At 37.3% G+C, this 11,804-nt stretch overlaps 2 protein-coding genes across 3 annotated transcripts; both read left to right on the forward strand.

Annotated features, from left to right (window-relative positions):
* Positions 1–944: 944 nt before the first annotated feature.
* LOC132142742 (RING finger protein 11-like) lies at positions 945–4,450 on the forward strand. Of its 2 annotated transcripts, none has more exons than XM_059552850.1 (3): positions 945–1,418; positions 2,523–2,692; positions 2,768–4,450. In XM_059552850.1, the coding sequence occupies exons 1-3, from the start codon at positions 1,320–1,322 to the stop codon at positions 2,937–2,939; spliced, it is 441 nt and encodes a 146-aa protein (XP_059408833.1). In that variant the 5' UTR covers positions 945–1,319; the 3' UTR covers positions 2,940–4,450. The 2 variants fall into 2 exon arrangements, with proteins under 2 accessions (XP_059408833.1, XP_059408834.1); XM_059552851.1 differs by having other exon boundaries at positions 951–1,070.
* Positions 4,451–4,892: 442 nt separating this feature from the next.
* LOC132142023 (ATPase GET3-like) lies at positions 4,893–10,524 on the forward strand. The gene is made up of 7 exons (XM_059551663.1): positions 4,893–5,116; positions 5,622–5,769; positions 6,329–6,477; positions 7,317–7,467; positions 9,143–9,250; positions 9,346–9,546; positions 10,295–10,524. The coding sequence occupies exons 1-7, from the start codon at positions 4,974–4,976 to the stop codon at positions 10,421–10,423; spliced, it is 1,029 nt and encodes a 342-aa protein (XP_059407646.1). The 5' UTR covers positions 4,893–4,973; the 3' UTR covers positions 10,424–10,524.
* The last annotated feature ends 1,280 nt before the right edge of the window (positions 10,525–11,804 follow it).

The following is an 11,804-nucleotide window of genomic DNA, read 5'->3' on the forward strand; positions in this document are numbered from 1 at the left end:
AGAATTTAGTGTTTGATTATTAAATTTCTGTCTGTTTCCTACAAATGAATATGACATTTATTATAATGGGTTTATGTGAGGATTGTTTTAAGTTCACTTAAATAAGCCTACTAAATGTTAAAATGTATAGCTCTAAATTACTCAATTATAATAAAATAAAATAATTTCATAGAGACATCAGTAGTGGTATCCGTGATACTCGCCCTCAGTCATAAAATAATAGCATTAAACAAATATTAAAAAGATACTATCTTAATGTTGTTTCTACATTAATTTGAAGATTGAATGTGAAATTATTGCAATATAAAAGTATATTACATTTTTTTAATTAACTGCGATTCATTTCAGAACAAAGTGCGATTAGTTGTTGTTTTTTTAATCGATTGACAGCACTAATTTATTTATATATTTATTTACATCTATCCATCTCAACACAACACAAAGAATTCACATTTTTTGGTATAAAATATCAAAATAAAGAACAGAATTATAATACAGAAGTTTTTTTAAAATAAATTAATAAATTAAAAAACTAAAATAAAGTTCAACATTTTACTTTTCAATGATCTATTACTCAGTAAACTCTTTTTGATCAATACACTAAAGACAGTCAATAAACATAAAATTCAATCATAATTAGCTTAAAACATGGTTTAGAATTACTGCTTTTGGTTTTGTGTATGTTTAGAGAGATTAGAGAGATTTAGCAAATAAATTAAGATTCACCATGAAAATGTATTATATATTAAATAGGCTACATTAAGTATATTTTTTTATTCAACGTATATACAACATCAAGTTATATCTTAACTACGTATTAAAAAACAATGTGATTAAATAAATCTTGTTAGACATACAAAGGAGAAATGGGTTTCCTAAAATGGGTTTGCGTTAGCTTTCAGTGAAAAAACTACATTATCCACAATGCACACGTATCAACGCACTTCCGGTCCAAGAGTTTGTAAACAATGAAAGGAGATATGGAGTCGTCAAGAGGTCTTACCTAAAAATACTCCTCTGTACAGGCCATAATAAGTGCATAATATATGTCCTGCATGCCGTGCACACCCGTAAGAATTAAATCAGTATAGGTTTTCAAGGATTCCGTCTTTTTAAAACAATCTTTTGTGTGTGTGTGAGAGAGAAAATCGGATCGCTGCTTGGCGAGGGGTTTGTTTTTCTACATACTAGACAGACATCATCAGACACAGCGGGCTGCAGAAAGGACGACCCCTAAACAGAACGGAAGCCTGACGAGTCTTTTAAAGGCCACCTAGACGTGTTTCGTCGTGTTTGTCGTGTCGTGCAGGGCCAGCTCGATGGGGAACTGTCTGTCTTCTCAAGGCACTGATGATCTGTCGCTGCTGAACGAGTCCGAGGGGGCGAGTCTGCCCGGAGAGCCTCCGCCGCCCTACCAGGTCCCACACACCGTTTAGAAGTAGTAATAGCAATAGCTAGCCGATGTCACTGTGTGATCTTGATCTAGAAAGGAACAGGACAAGTTCGCTGTAGGCAGGTTTTGAGAAATGCAGTTTGTCATTGATATGCATTTTTGGTATGTTGCATTGATTGTGATCTCTGACTGAGAAAATGTATACCATGATTGTTTTGGACATGCTGCTTAGGTACTACAATGGCATTCTAGGTTGTAAATATACCATATTAAGGTATAATAATAAGATGATGGCCAGATCATATTTTTGAAAGCCTGCTATACATTTTAAAGGAATGCTTCCTTGGATTGCAAAAATCTGTACTAATGTCTTTGCAAATACAAAAAAATGCAACATAATAATATAGTTATGTTCTTTATATAATTAATATGATATATGATAAAGATAACATATTATTAGGTTCTAAATTTAAAGAAATAAAAAAAATTCACTGCCATTTCCAAGTTAAAATGAGAGAGAAAAAGCTATTAGAAAAACTAATATTCAAAAAATCTATTAAAAAAATAATTTGATCTTCAAATGTTCTGTTGCAGAAAGTATATTCATCACATAAGAAATGGATATATCTACTAATGGCTGCAAATACAGGATAAAATCAGTGAAAAATTGGTAACACTTTAAAATAAGGAACACATGTTCACTGTTAACTAAGAGTTTTCCCTGAGCAAACTCCTAATTTGCTGCTTATTAGTAGTTAGTAATGTAGATGTTTAAGTTTGTGTATCGTTAAGGGATCTAAAATATGGTTGTGAATAATAGAGCTTTAATATATGTTTTATAAGTATTAGTAAACTGCCAATATGCTAGTAATATGCATGCTAATAAAATGGTTCTTCTATAGCATCACAGTGAAAACCCACTTTTGGACTCTTAAAAATAAAGGTTCCAAAAGTGGGTTTTCACCATGATGCTATAGAAGAACCATTTTTGGTTCAACCTCTCAGTGAACAATTCTTGAAAGAACCATTTTATCTTAGTGTGATTTTAATCCAAAGAATTTTTTGTAAAATGGAAAGATTCCTTTATTTTTAGGGTTGTATTAATTATGTGCAATTGAATGCTACCCAGGAGCGGGTGCAGGTGCCTGTGTACTATCCCACGCCCAGTCAGACGCGGCTGGCCTCTCAGCTGACGGAGGAGGAGCAGGTCCGTATCGCTCAGCGCATCGGCCTCATCCAGCACCTGCCCCGTGGGATCTTCGACCCGGGCTCAGAGCCGTCTGACAAGAAGATCAAAGAGTGCGTGATACCCAGAAAACATTTCTAATTCTAATTAGTTGGTTGCATGTAAAAATGTTTGCCCTCTGCCCACAGGTGTGTGATCTGCATGATGGACTTTGAGTACGGCGACCCGATCCGGTTCCTGCCCTGCATGCACATCTATCACATGGACTGCATTGACACCTGGCTTATGCGCTCCTTCACTTGCCCTTCCTGTATGGAGCCCGTCGACGCAGCGCTGCTGTCTTCCTACGAGACGAACTGAGAGTGCCTGCGCATACCGAGAGATGTGCCAATGAGTCTGCCAAGAGCCCCGAAATGCTCGGGACAGTAGATTGAACAATTGAAGGTGGCGTTAGTGTGTGTGTGTGTGTGTGTGTGTGTGTGTGTGTGTGTGTTCAGAGAGTGTAAACAGTTCCAATGTTAAACTTAAAAGGCCTCAGAGGAATGTTTAAAATCTCTCACTTGCATGTCAAAGCTCTTTTCAGTCACATATACATGTTATTGATGAAGATGTGAAGTTTGGCAAGGTGGAAAACCCACTGAAGCATCTCTAATGAAGATAGAGCCAATTTATATTAGGGTTGAATTAATTATAAACATTTCTTTTTTTTGTTCTAACCAAATTCATGAAATGTGCAATATATGCGAGAGGGACTCGTGTCCTTCTGATTTGATATGAGACCCGCCCACCGCCAAACTTCCGCCAATGAGAATTTGAGGAGTCCAGTGGGCGGAGTTTCATTTCTGCAGGCTGTGAATGTGCCGATTATGGCTCACAATTAGAATACTGAAAAACCTTTATTACATGAGAGAACCTAATTTATGAGAAGACATGCCGTGATAATATTTTACTTGCAATCTCGTGATGCACTAACTGGTGTATGAGGTGGTAGTTTTACATAGTCTTTCTATAATTTTCTCCCGTCTAGTGATTTAGTGTTTGACTCTTGAGTTTTGCCTCGTTAGCTGCTGTTTTCAGGGTTCTGGGATGTAAGATGCCTTTTTAGACTGGTTTTGGATCATCTTTTTCCTAAATGGTTGTTTTCGGTGTTACATGTTGGATCCTGTGTGTCCCCAGTTAGCTTTGACTTGACCTTGCCTTGTCTATTTGGAATTGGATAGAACAGTCTTTAGTAGTTTTCTTTCTTTATTTGTCAAGAGAATGATATTGATACAATCACTAAACTTTGTGCACCTTCAAATGTTGCAGACTTAAAGTCAGCCTTTACAGTGAAAGCTTTAAAGTTGTTCCTTGTTTTCCTGATCAATGCAAACTTTTTTTTTTACTTAGAAAAAAAACATTTACAATTAAAAAAAGGAGCATATGCTTCAATCAGTTTTGATACTGTTCGTAATGTCTTCGAGTCTTTTCTGTAAGTCAGCTTAATATATGATCTTGTTCCTGTCACTGAACTGCTTGTGCAACAAGGAAGATTTTCACATTTGTTGTTTTGTTTGCTCAGTTATTGTGCTGGATTAATGATGTTAATTGGACTGAACTGTGTTAGGAGCTCCATGTATAGCCTGAAACCATACTCATAAAATATTTCATCCTGCTCTAGCTTTCCTCTGTATCTCTGTACTGAATCATTGTGACTTAAATTGTGATTGAATACCAAGAACAGTGTCTGAAAATTTTAAAATCAACCTGTTGTCGCTCTTAGATATCATACTGGATGAATTACTTAATTTTCTATTGATGATTCAGAATTTAAATGTAGCTCTAGCACAACACAAACGTGAAAATAAATGTAATAAATCTGTGAAGTACAATCATCACAACATTTTATTTTGTTTCAAAATAAAACCAAATTCATTTCTAAAAACTATTTGCTTGTTGGTGCAATAGAAATGTCAACAAAAACATTAGCAGACATAGTATTCAAATGATGGATTTGTTTATGTGCAGTAACGGCACAAGAATAGTATTATAATACAATAAAGGTTGCCAAATTCTTCCATATCTACAAGTTTTGTGTGATTCTGTCTTCAAAATACACAAATTAACTCACCCAACATGTGATATAATTAGAATATTAGTGTACTTACACTTCCAACCAATAAAAAATAAAATCTGAGCAAGCACTTTTGGAATATTCTCCTTCAATTAAAGTAGTTGGTACAGTCCGGCTGAGTCATCAGTGTAACCAACTTCCGTTCGCAACTGGTCACCCTACACGGGCCATTTTGGATCTTACTTCTGTTCATTTAAGGGCGCTGTTTCTGCCGTTGCGGAGCCAAAATGGCGGAGTGTGCAGCTGCCGTTCTGCTGTATTCCAACTGACTTGAGCAAAAGATGGCAGCTTCAGTGGAAGACGAGTTTGAAGATGCTCCTGATGTAGAGCCGTTAGAGCCGACATTAAAGAATATTATAGAGCAGAAATCACTCAAATGGATATTTGTCGGTGGTAAAGGTGGCGTGGGCAAGACAACGTGCAGGTGGGTGAATGAACGACGGTGTTTTACAGCTGAGAGGCTGTTAGCTGTCAGTGCTGCTTTAGCAACACAACACTGATTAGCCATTCTTACTTATTAAAACGCAGGCTAAAATCACTCTCAAACTCAACAATGTGTCCCTTAAAATCTATGTTTAAAAACGAACACCTGTTAAAACAATACTCTAAATATAACCTGCCAGCAAACCTTACATGAGTCGAAATGGTCGTTTCATAAAAAAACCAACGTGTGGGTAGTTTTTATAAACGCTTTCTTTGTGAATTATAATAATTTATAATTAATTACTTATTTATTAAAATGTTACAGAAAGATATTACATGAAAGCGGGGGATATTAAATAATAATAAAATAAAAAAAGCCAATATTTAAGGTTTGTCTTGAACATAAGATAATATAATGTCATTCACTGATTGCTGGTTTCTTCTCTGGATGTAAATTATTCTGTCTAGACTAAGTGTTGTTTATTTTCTGTCTTGTTGTGTTGCAGCTGCAGTCTGGCAGTTCAGTTGGCAGCGGTGCGAGAGAGCGTCCTCATCATATCCACAGATCCAGCACACAACATCTCGGATGCCTTCGACCAGAAGTTCTCCAAAGTGCCCACCAAAGTTAAGGGCTACGACAACCTGTTTGCCATGGTACGCTATCAACGACACGCACAATGTTTGCACTACATGCGGTGTTTACACTAAAAACAGTGCCACGACGTTCACCTACTCAATCCATGAACACTGCCATAAAAGCAGATCTATTAAACTGCATCATTTAGATTATTTATACAGAATCTATAAACATCTGTCAATGAAATAATTGTAAATATGTTGTGATACTATTGAGTATTTCACCCAGCTTTGCATGTCATAAATCTCTGTTTATCTCTGTCAATTTAAAATTTAAACGCATGGGACTTGCTTGGACTGTGTGCGATTCACTTCAGGAACTTGTGCTGTTCTTGCCAGAAATATAAATTGCATCCTTTTCCGTTGTGACAGTGAAGATATGCAAAAATTAAACTGAAAGATGAAACTAGAAAACGCAAAGTATTATCATCTGTTTTATTATTTATGGTTACTATTGTTTGAGATTTAGTTCAATATACCAGTGTTAAATTTAGCTTATTATAAGCACGTTTAGATTTTTTCATTTAGATGAAATCCATGAGATAAGACCGTTCTCCGTCGTCGTGTCTGTCTGTAGGAGATCGACCCCAGTCTGGGTGTGGCAGAGCTGCCCGATGAGTTCTTCGAGGAGGACAACATGCTCAGTATGGGGAAGAAGATGATGCAGGAAGCCATGAGCGCTTTTCCCGGCATCGACGAGGCCATGAGCTACGCAGAGGTCATGAGGTCAGACTCAGACAGCTTCACGCACTGTACATGTTGCACTGTAATAGGCTCCTAATGCAATAGTTCTTTCTAAGCTACATAGTTTTGTCAAGCTCTTGTCATGGGGGTGTTTAGATGAGGTTTCAGCCTTCATTAGCATTTCAAACACTTCTTCAATAAAGAGTTGCTAGCTGAGAATGTAACAAAAGAGCTCCAAAATGAATCGCAGCATTATGAACATCACTTCAAAGCAAAAAAAAAATCTGGAAAGAGACAAAGATAAAAGTGTGCACTTATTGTCTTTCATAAGGGAATGAAGTTGTGTGATTGAAAAAAAAAAAATCTACAGTATTAAATTGACCTTTTAATGCAGTAATACTGTCCACATCTAGATGGCGAACCACCAACAATCATTATTACAACACATTCAAAAGTCATTTTGAAGCCTTTAAAAAAATATATATATGTAGCATATTTATGTTTTATATACATGTACACACACAGGCACTGGATTTTTTTTTTTTTTTTATGAAATATGTCTTGTATGTTTATCAAGGCTGCATTTATTTGATAAAAAATAGTAGTATTGTGAGATTGCTTTTATTTAAAATAACTGCTTATTATTTTATATCTTTATCGTCCTGTGATATCAAAGCCTTGGTGAGCATAAGAGACTTCTTTCAAAATTATAAATCTTAATTACTTCAAACCTTTGACCGCCAGTGTCAAAAATAAATATAAATAAAAAATGTAATAGAAAAATAATTCATATAAAATGTATTAATTACTTTATTAGTAATAAAATAATTTCTTTATCTATCTCATTCCCATCTCGGTCTCTTTTTTTTTTTTTTTTCTAGGTTAGTGAAAGGCATGAATTTTTCGGTGGTGGTGTTTGACACGGCCCCGACAGGACACACACTGCGTCTGCTCAACTTCCCCACCATCGTGGAGAGAGGACTGGGCCGCCTCATGCAGATCAAGAACCAGATCAGCCCCTTCATCTCACAGGTATCAGCACTGCATTCTGGGAATTGCAGTGTTTGTACCATAGTGTACTGTAGAGAAATGTATGATACAGCAGGGAAAATAAGTATTTGACACATCAGCATTTTTATCAGTAAGGGGATTTCTAAGTGGGCTATTGACAAAATTTCCACCAGATGTAGCCATCAAGCCAAATATTGAATTCATACAAAGAAATCAGAACATGTAAGTTTACAAGTTGAATCATAATAAATAAAGTGAAACGACACAGGGAATAAGTATTGAACACACTTTATTTAGTACTTTGTAGAACAGCATCTAGACGCCTCTTGTATGGAGAGACCAGTCGTCTGCATTGCTCAGGAGTGATTCTGGCCCTTTATTCCACACAAATGGTCTTTAAATCTTGAAGTTTCCTTGGGCCTCTTTTATGAACTTTGACCTTCAGCTCTCTCCATAGATTTTCTGTGGGATTTCGGTCAGGTGATTGACTGGGCCATTCAAGCAACTTGATTTTCTTTCTTTGAAACCACTTCATCGTTTTCTTGGCCTTGTGTTTGGGATCATTGTCTTGCTGATATGTCCACCCTCTTTTCATTTTCAGCTTTCTGGTAGATGGCAGCAGATTTTTATCCAGAATGTCCCAGTACATTTCTCCATTCATCCTGTCTTCAATAATATGAGGTCTGCCAGTACCCCTTGCTGAAAAGCAGCCCCAAACTTAACTGTTGGTATGGTGTTCTTGGGGTGGTGGGCAGTGCCATTTCTTCTCCAAACATGGCAGAAGTGTAGAATGACTGCCAAAAAGTTCAATTTCGCTTTCATCTGACCATACTATAGTCTCACAATAATCCACAGGCTTCTCCTAATGCTCTTTCGCAAACTTTAACCGAGCCTCAACATGCTTTTTGTTCAGCAGTGGAGTCTTGCGTGGTGAGTGTGCATGGATGCCATGGCGGTTCAGTGCATTGCTTCTAGTTTTCTTTGAAACAACAGTACCTGCTGATGCAAGGTCTTCCTGAAGTTCTGCCCGAGGGGTTCTTGGCTCTTGCAGAACTCTCCTGATTATTCTTTGAACTCCTCGGACAGGGATCTTACGTGGAGCACCTGATCGTGGCCGGTTTATGGTCAACTGATGCTCTTTCCATTTCCAGATAACGGCCCCCACGGTGCTCACAGGAACATTCAGCATTCTGGAAATGCGCCTATAACCATTCCCATCAAAATGCTTTTCAACGATAAGATTACGAAGATCTTGAGAGTTCTTTGTTTTTACCCATCATGAAGTCTTTCCTGGGTAATGAGAAGCCTTTATAAGCCATCAATTAGGACTAAAGCAGCTGATATGAATTAGTACTGATATGGGGCAGGGTTTCTCTCTCAATACTGACAGATTTCAGGTGATCTTCTGGCTTTCTATGTCATTTTGCACCTTATCTTCATGTGTTCAATACTTATTCCCTGTGTCATTTCACTTTATTTATTATGACTCAACTTGTAAACTTAAATGTTCTGATGTCTTTGTATGAATTCAATATTTGGCTACATTTGGTAGAAATTTTGTCAATAGCCCACTTAGAAATCCCCTCACTGATAAATATGCTGATGTCAAATACTTATTTAAAAAGAACTCTATTTCTCCTACAATTGAACGGAGTTAAATATCAGGTTTAAGTGTAGTTCTGTCAAACCATTGCAGATGTGTAACATGTTGGGCCTGGGAGACATGAATGCAGATCAGCTGGCGTCTAAACTGGAGGAGACGCTTCCCGTCATCCGCTCAGTCAGCGAGCAGTTTAAGGACCCGGTGAGTGTCACGCCTCAGTGGTCCCCGTTAATGCCTGATCAGAAAGATAAAAAAAAATGTTGATTCCTAAATGTTGTGTCCTGTTTGGCATACAGGAGCAGACGACATTTATCTGCGTGTGCATCGCAGAGTTCCTGTCTCTGTATGAGACGGAGCGTTTGATTCAGGAGCTGGCCAAGTGTCGCATCGACACACACAACATTATCGTCAACCAGCTGGTTTTCCCAGACAGCGAGCGGCGGCCCTGCAAGATGTGTGAAGCCCGACACAAGATTCAGTCCAAGTACCTGGACCAGGTGTGTGTGTGTGTGTGTGTGTGATGAGTTATGACAAATGACATTTATACTGTAACAGGATTTCTGTTCTCATCGAATGGAAAGCTTCTATACTGTGCCACTTTTGACTCAGTATCTTTATGATAAAACATAAACTAGAGGATCAAATAACATTCAGATCTAAACAAAGCCATAATTTATTCAGTTACTGTTTACTGCACCTTCGGGAATTTAAAAATCTAATCTCGTTTCTTCAATATTTCTCTTTATTATTTTTCCTACTTTACCTTTTCTTTTTCCTCTGCTTTTTGCTCTTTTTCTGTTCTTTCCTTTTCCTTTCCATCTTCTTTTTTTTCTTTCTGCTCTTTTTTTTTTTCTTTTCTTTTCCCTACTTTGTTACTTATCTAATCTTTTTTTTCTTCACACTTTTTCCTTTGTACTTTTACTTTACTTATTTTAATTATTTTCCCTTTCCTTCCCCACTTCATTTCACATTCCTTTGTTTTTCCTCAATATTTGTTTTCTTCTTCCTTTTTTCCTGTATCTTAATTTTTCTTCCTCCTGTTTACTTTTTCTCTTCCCATTTGTTCTTCCTTTCATTTCCCACTTAATTTTCTTTTGTTTCTCCGTAATACTTAATGCATTTCCTTTTCTCTTCCTCTACCTTTTCCTTTCTTTCTTTGTATTTTTTTCCCTTTCCCCTTCTTTTCACATTTTTCTTGTCTTTTCCCTTCCCTCCTTTCTCTCTCCCTCTCTCGTTCTCTCTCAGATGGAGGATTTATATGAAGATTTCCACATAGTAAAGTTGCCTCTGCTGCCTCACGAGGTTCGAGGAGCGGACAAAGTCAATACTTTCTCCAAGCAGCTGCTGGAGCCCTACAGCCTGCCCAAGAAGTGACTGAAATGATTTCCACAGAACAAACACAACCATTGCATCCCTCTGGTCTTCACATCTCCACACACACACACACACACACAAACACACACACACACACCCCCCCCCCTTCATTTCCCCCCTCACTTTCTCTTCACACTCTCTGGTTTTCTGGTCAAGTCATAATTGATGCCGCCATGATGCTCCAATTATCCGTTATGAATGTAGGAATGTATGAATGCAGGAATGTACATCTGGACTCTGATTCGGTGGTTGAACCGGAGTAGTATCAGTGTAGATGTCTGTCTCTAGTTCAGTTCCGATTCACCTGGCGCATCTGATTTAGGATCAGTCAATTATACCTTAAACTTTGTTTCAGGTTCTGATCAATATCAATAGACTTTACTTTGGTTCCTGAACTAGTCAGTATCGTTGTTAATTGAGAGGGTCCAAACTTGGGAAGATGATTCATTTAGATGATGCAGTTAAAGCGCTAGTTCACCCCCCCCCCCCCCCCCCCACAGTCATTTTTACTCTCTTACGTTATTCCAAACCCTAGATTTCTAATGCAATGCACAATTCTCTTTTTGCGTTTCATGCACAAATTATATACTGCATACAAGCTTATAACAACAAGGGTGAGTAAATGACTACATTTTCATTTTTGGGTGAACTATCCCTTTAAACTCGCATTTAGCATTTAATCGACTTCTAGTTGCAGTGAACCAAACTGTAATTACTTTGTATAAACATTGTGATTCAATTTATCTAATTTAAGTTTTGCAGTTAAAGTGATTGTATTTATATAGACTTGTAATGACTTAAGATAATTTCCATTCAGATCTTTTATTTGAGAGCTGTCTTGTTCTTCCTCTCGCTTCTGTTCTTCTTATCATTTGGCAGTAATGTCTGCTTGTGTCAAAACACAGGAACACACACACCCTACAAGGAGATAAGAAGCTTGTTTAAACCCGCCACAAAAACACTGCAGCCTATCAGCTGAGACTACTATTACACAATACTATACTGCGCTGGTGAAGTGTTTTCTTGTGATTTCACAGCATGAAGCAGTGGGCTCCTTAGTTCATGAAAACCAGGGACAAGAACTCACAAACCTGACAGTGTATCAGACCGAAAGATTTGAATCTTTGATCAGTTATTAATCAGTTTTGCTACGTTTCTTCGTCCTCTTTTATCTGGTTTCTGCCTTTCCAAATCTGGCTTCTTTTTGTAGAAGCACACCAAGTTTCAAAGCAAATAAAATGCTATCCTCCATCTACTGCAGCAGGTGTTTCTGTTCAGTTATTTATGTGAATAGAAATATTTTGGGTGTCTACTAAGGCTAAAATATTTAACATCACATCTAAACAACATTTTGAGTTTAGGATCACTTTTTTATTATTAT

The sequence above is a fragment of the Carassius carassius genome, chromosome 6 (assembly GCF_963082965.1).
Source record: "Carassius carassius chromosome 6, fCarCar2.1, whole genome shotgun sequence".
Lineage (NCBI taxonomy): Eukaryota > Metazoa > Chordata > Actinopteri > Cypriniformes > Cyprinidae > Carassius > Carassius carassius.

Excerpts from the sequence above, each read along its gene's own strand:
- LOC132142742 (XM_059552850.1), top strand. The coding sequence starts at position 1,320 with ATGGGGAACTGTCTGTCTTCTCAAGGCACTGATGATCTGTCGCTGCTG. Across the intron at positions 1,419-2,522 it reads AGCCTCCGCCGCCCTACCAG|GAGCGGGTGCAGGTGCCTGT; the intron begins GTCCCACACACC and ends AATGCTACCCAG. Across the intron at positions 2,693-2,767 it reads TCTGACAAGAAGATCAAAGA|GTGTGTGATCTGCATGATGG; the intron begins GTGCGTGATACC and ends CTCTGCCCACAG.
- LOC132142023 (XM_059551663.1), top strand. The coding sequence starts at position 4,974 with ATGGCAGCTTCAGTGGAAGACGAGTTTGAAGATGCTCCTGATGTAGAG. Across the intron at positions 5,770-6,328 it reads ACGACAACCTGTTTGCCATG|GAGATCGACCCCAGTCTGGG; the intron begins GTACGCTATCAA and ends GTCTGTCTGTAG. Across the intron at positions 6,478-7,316 it reads AGCTACGCAGAGGTCATGAG|GTTAGTGAAAGGCATGAATT; the intron begins GTCAGACTCAGA and ends TTTTTTTTCTAG.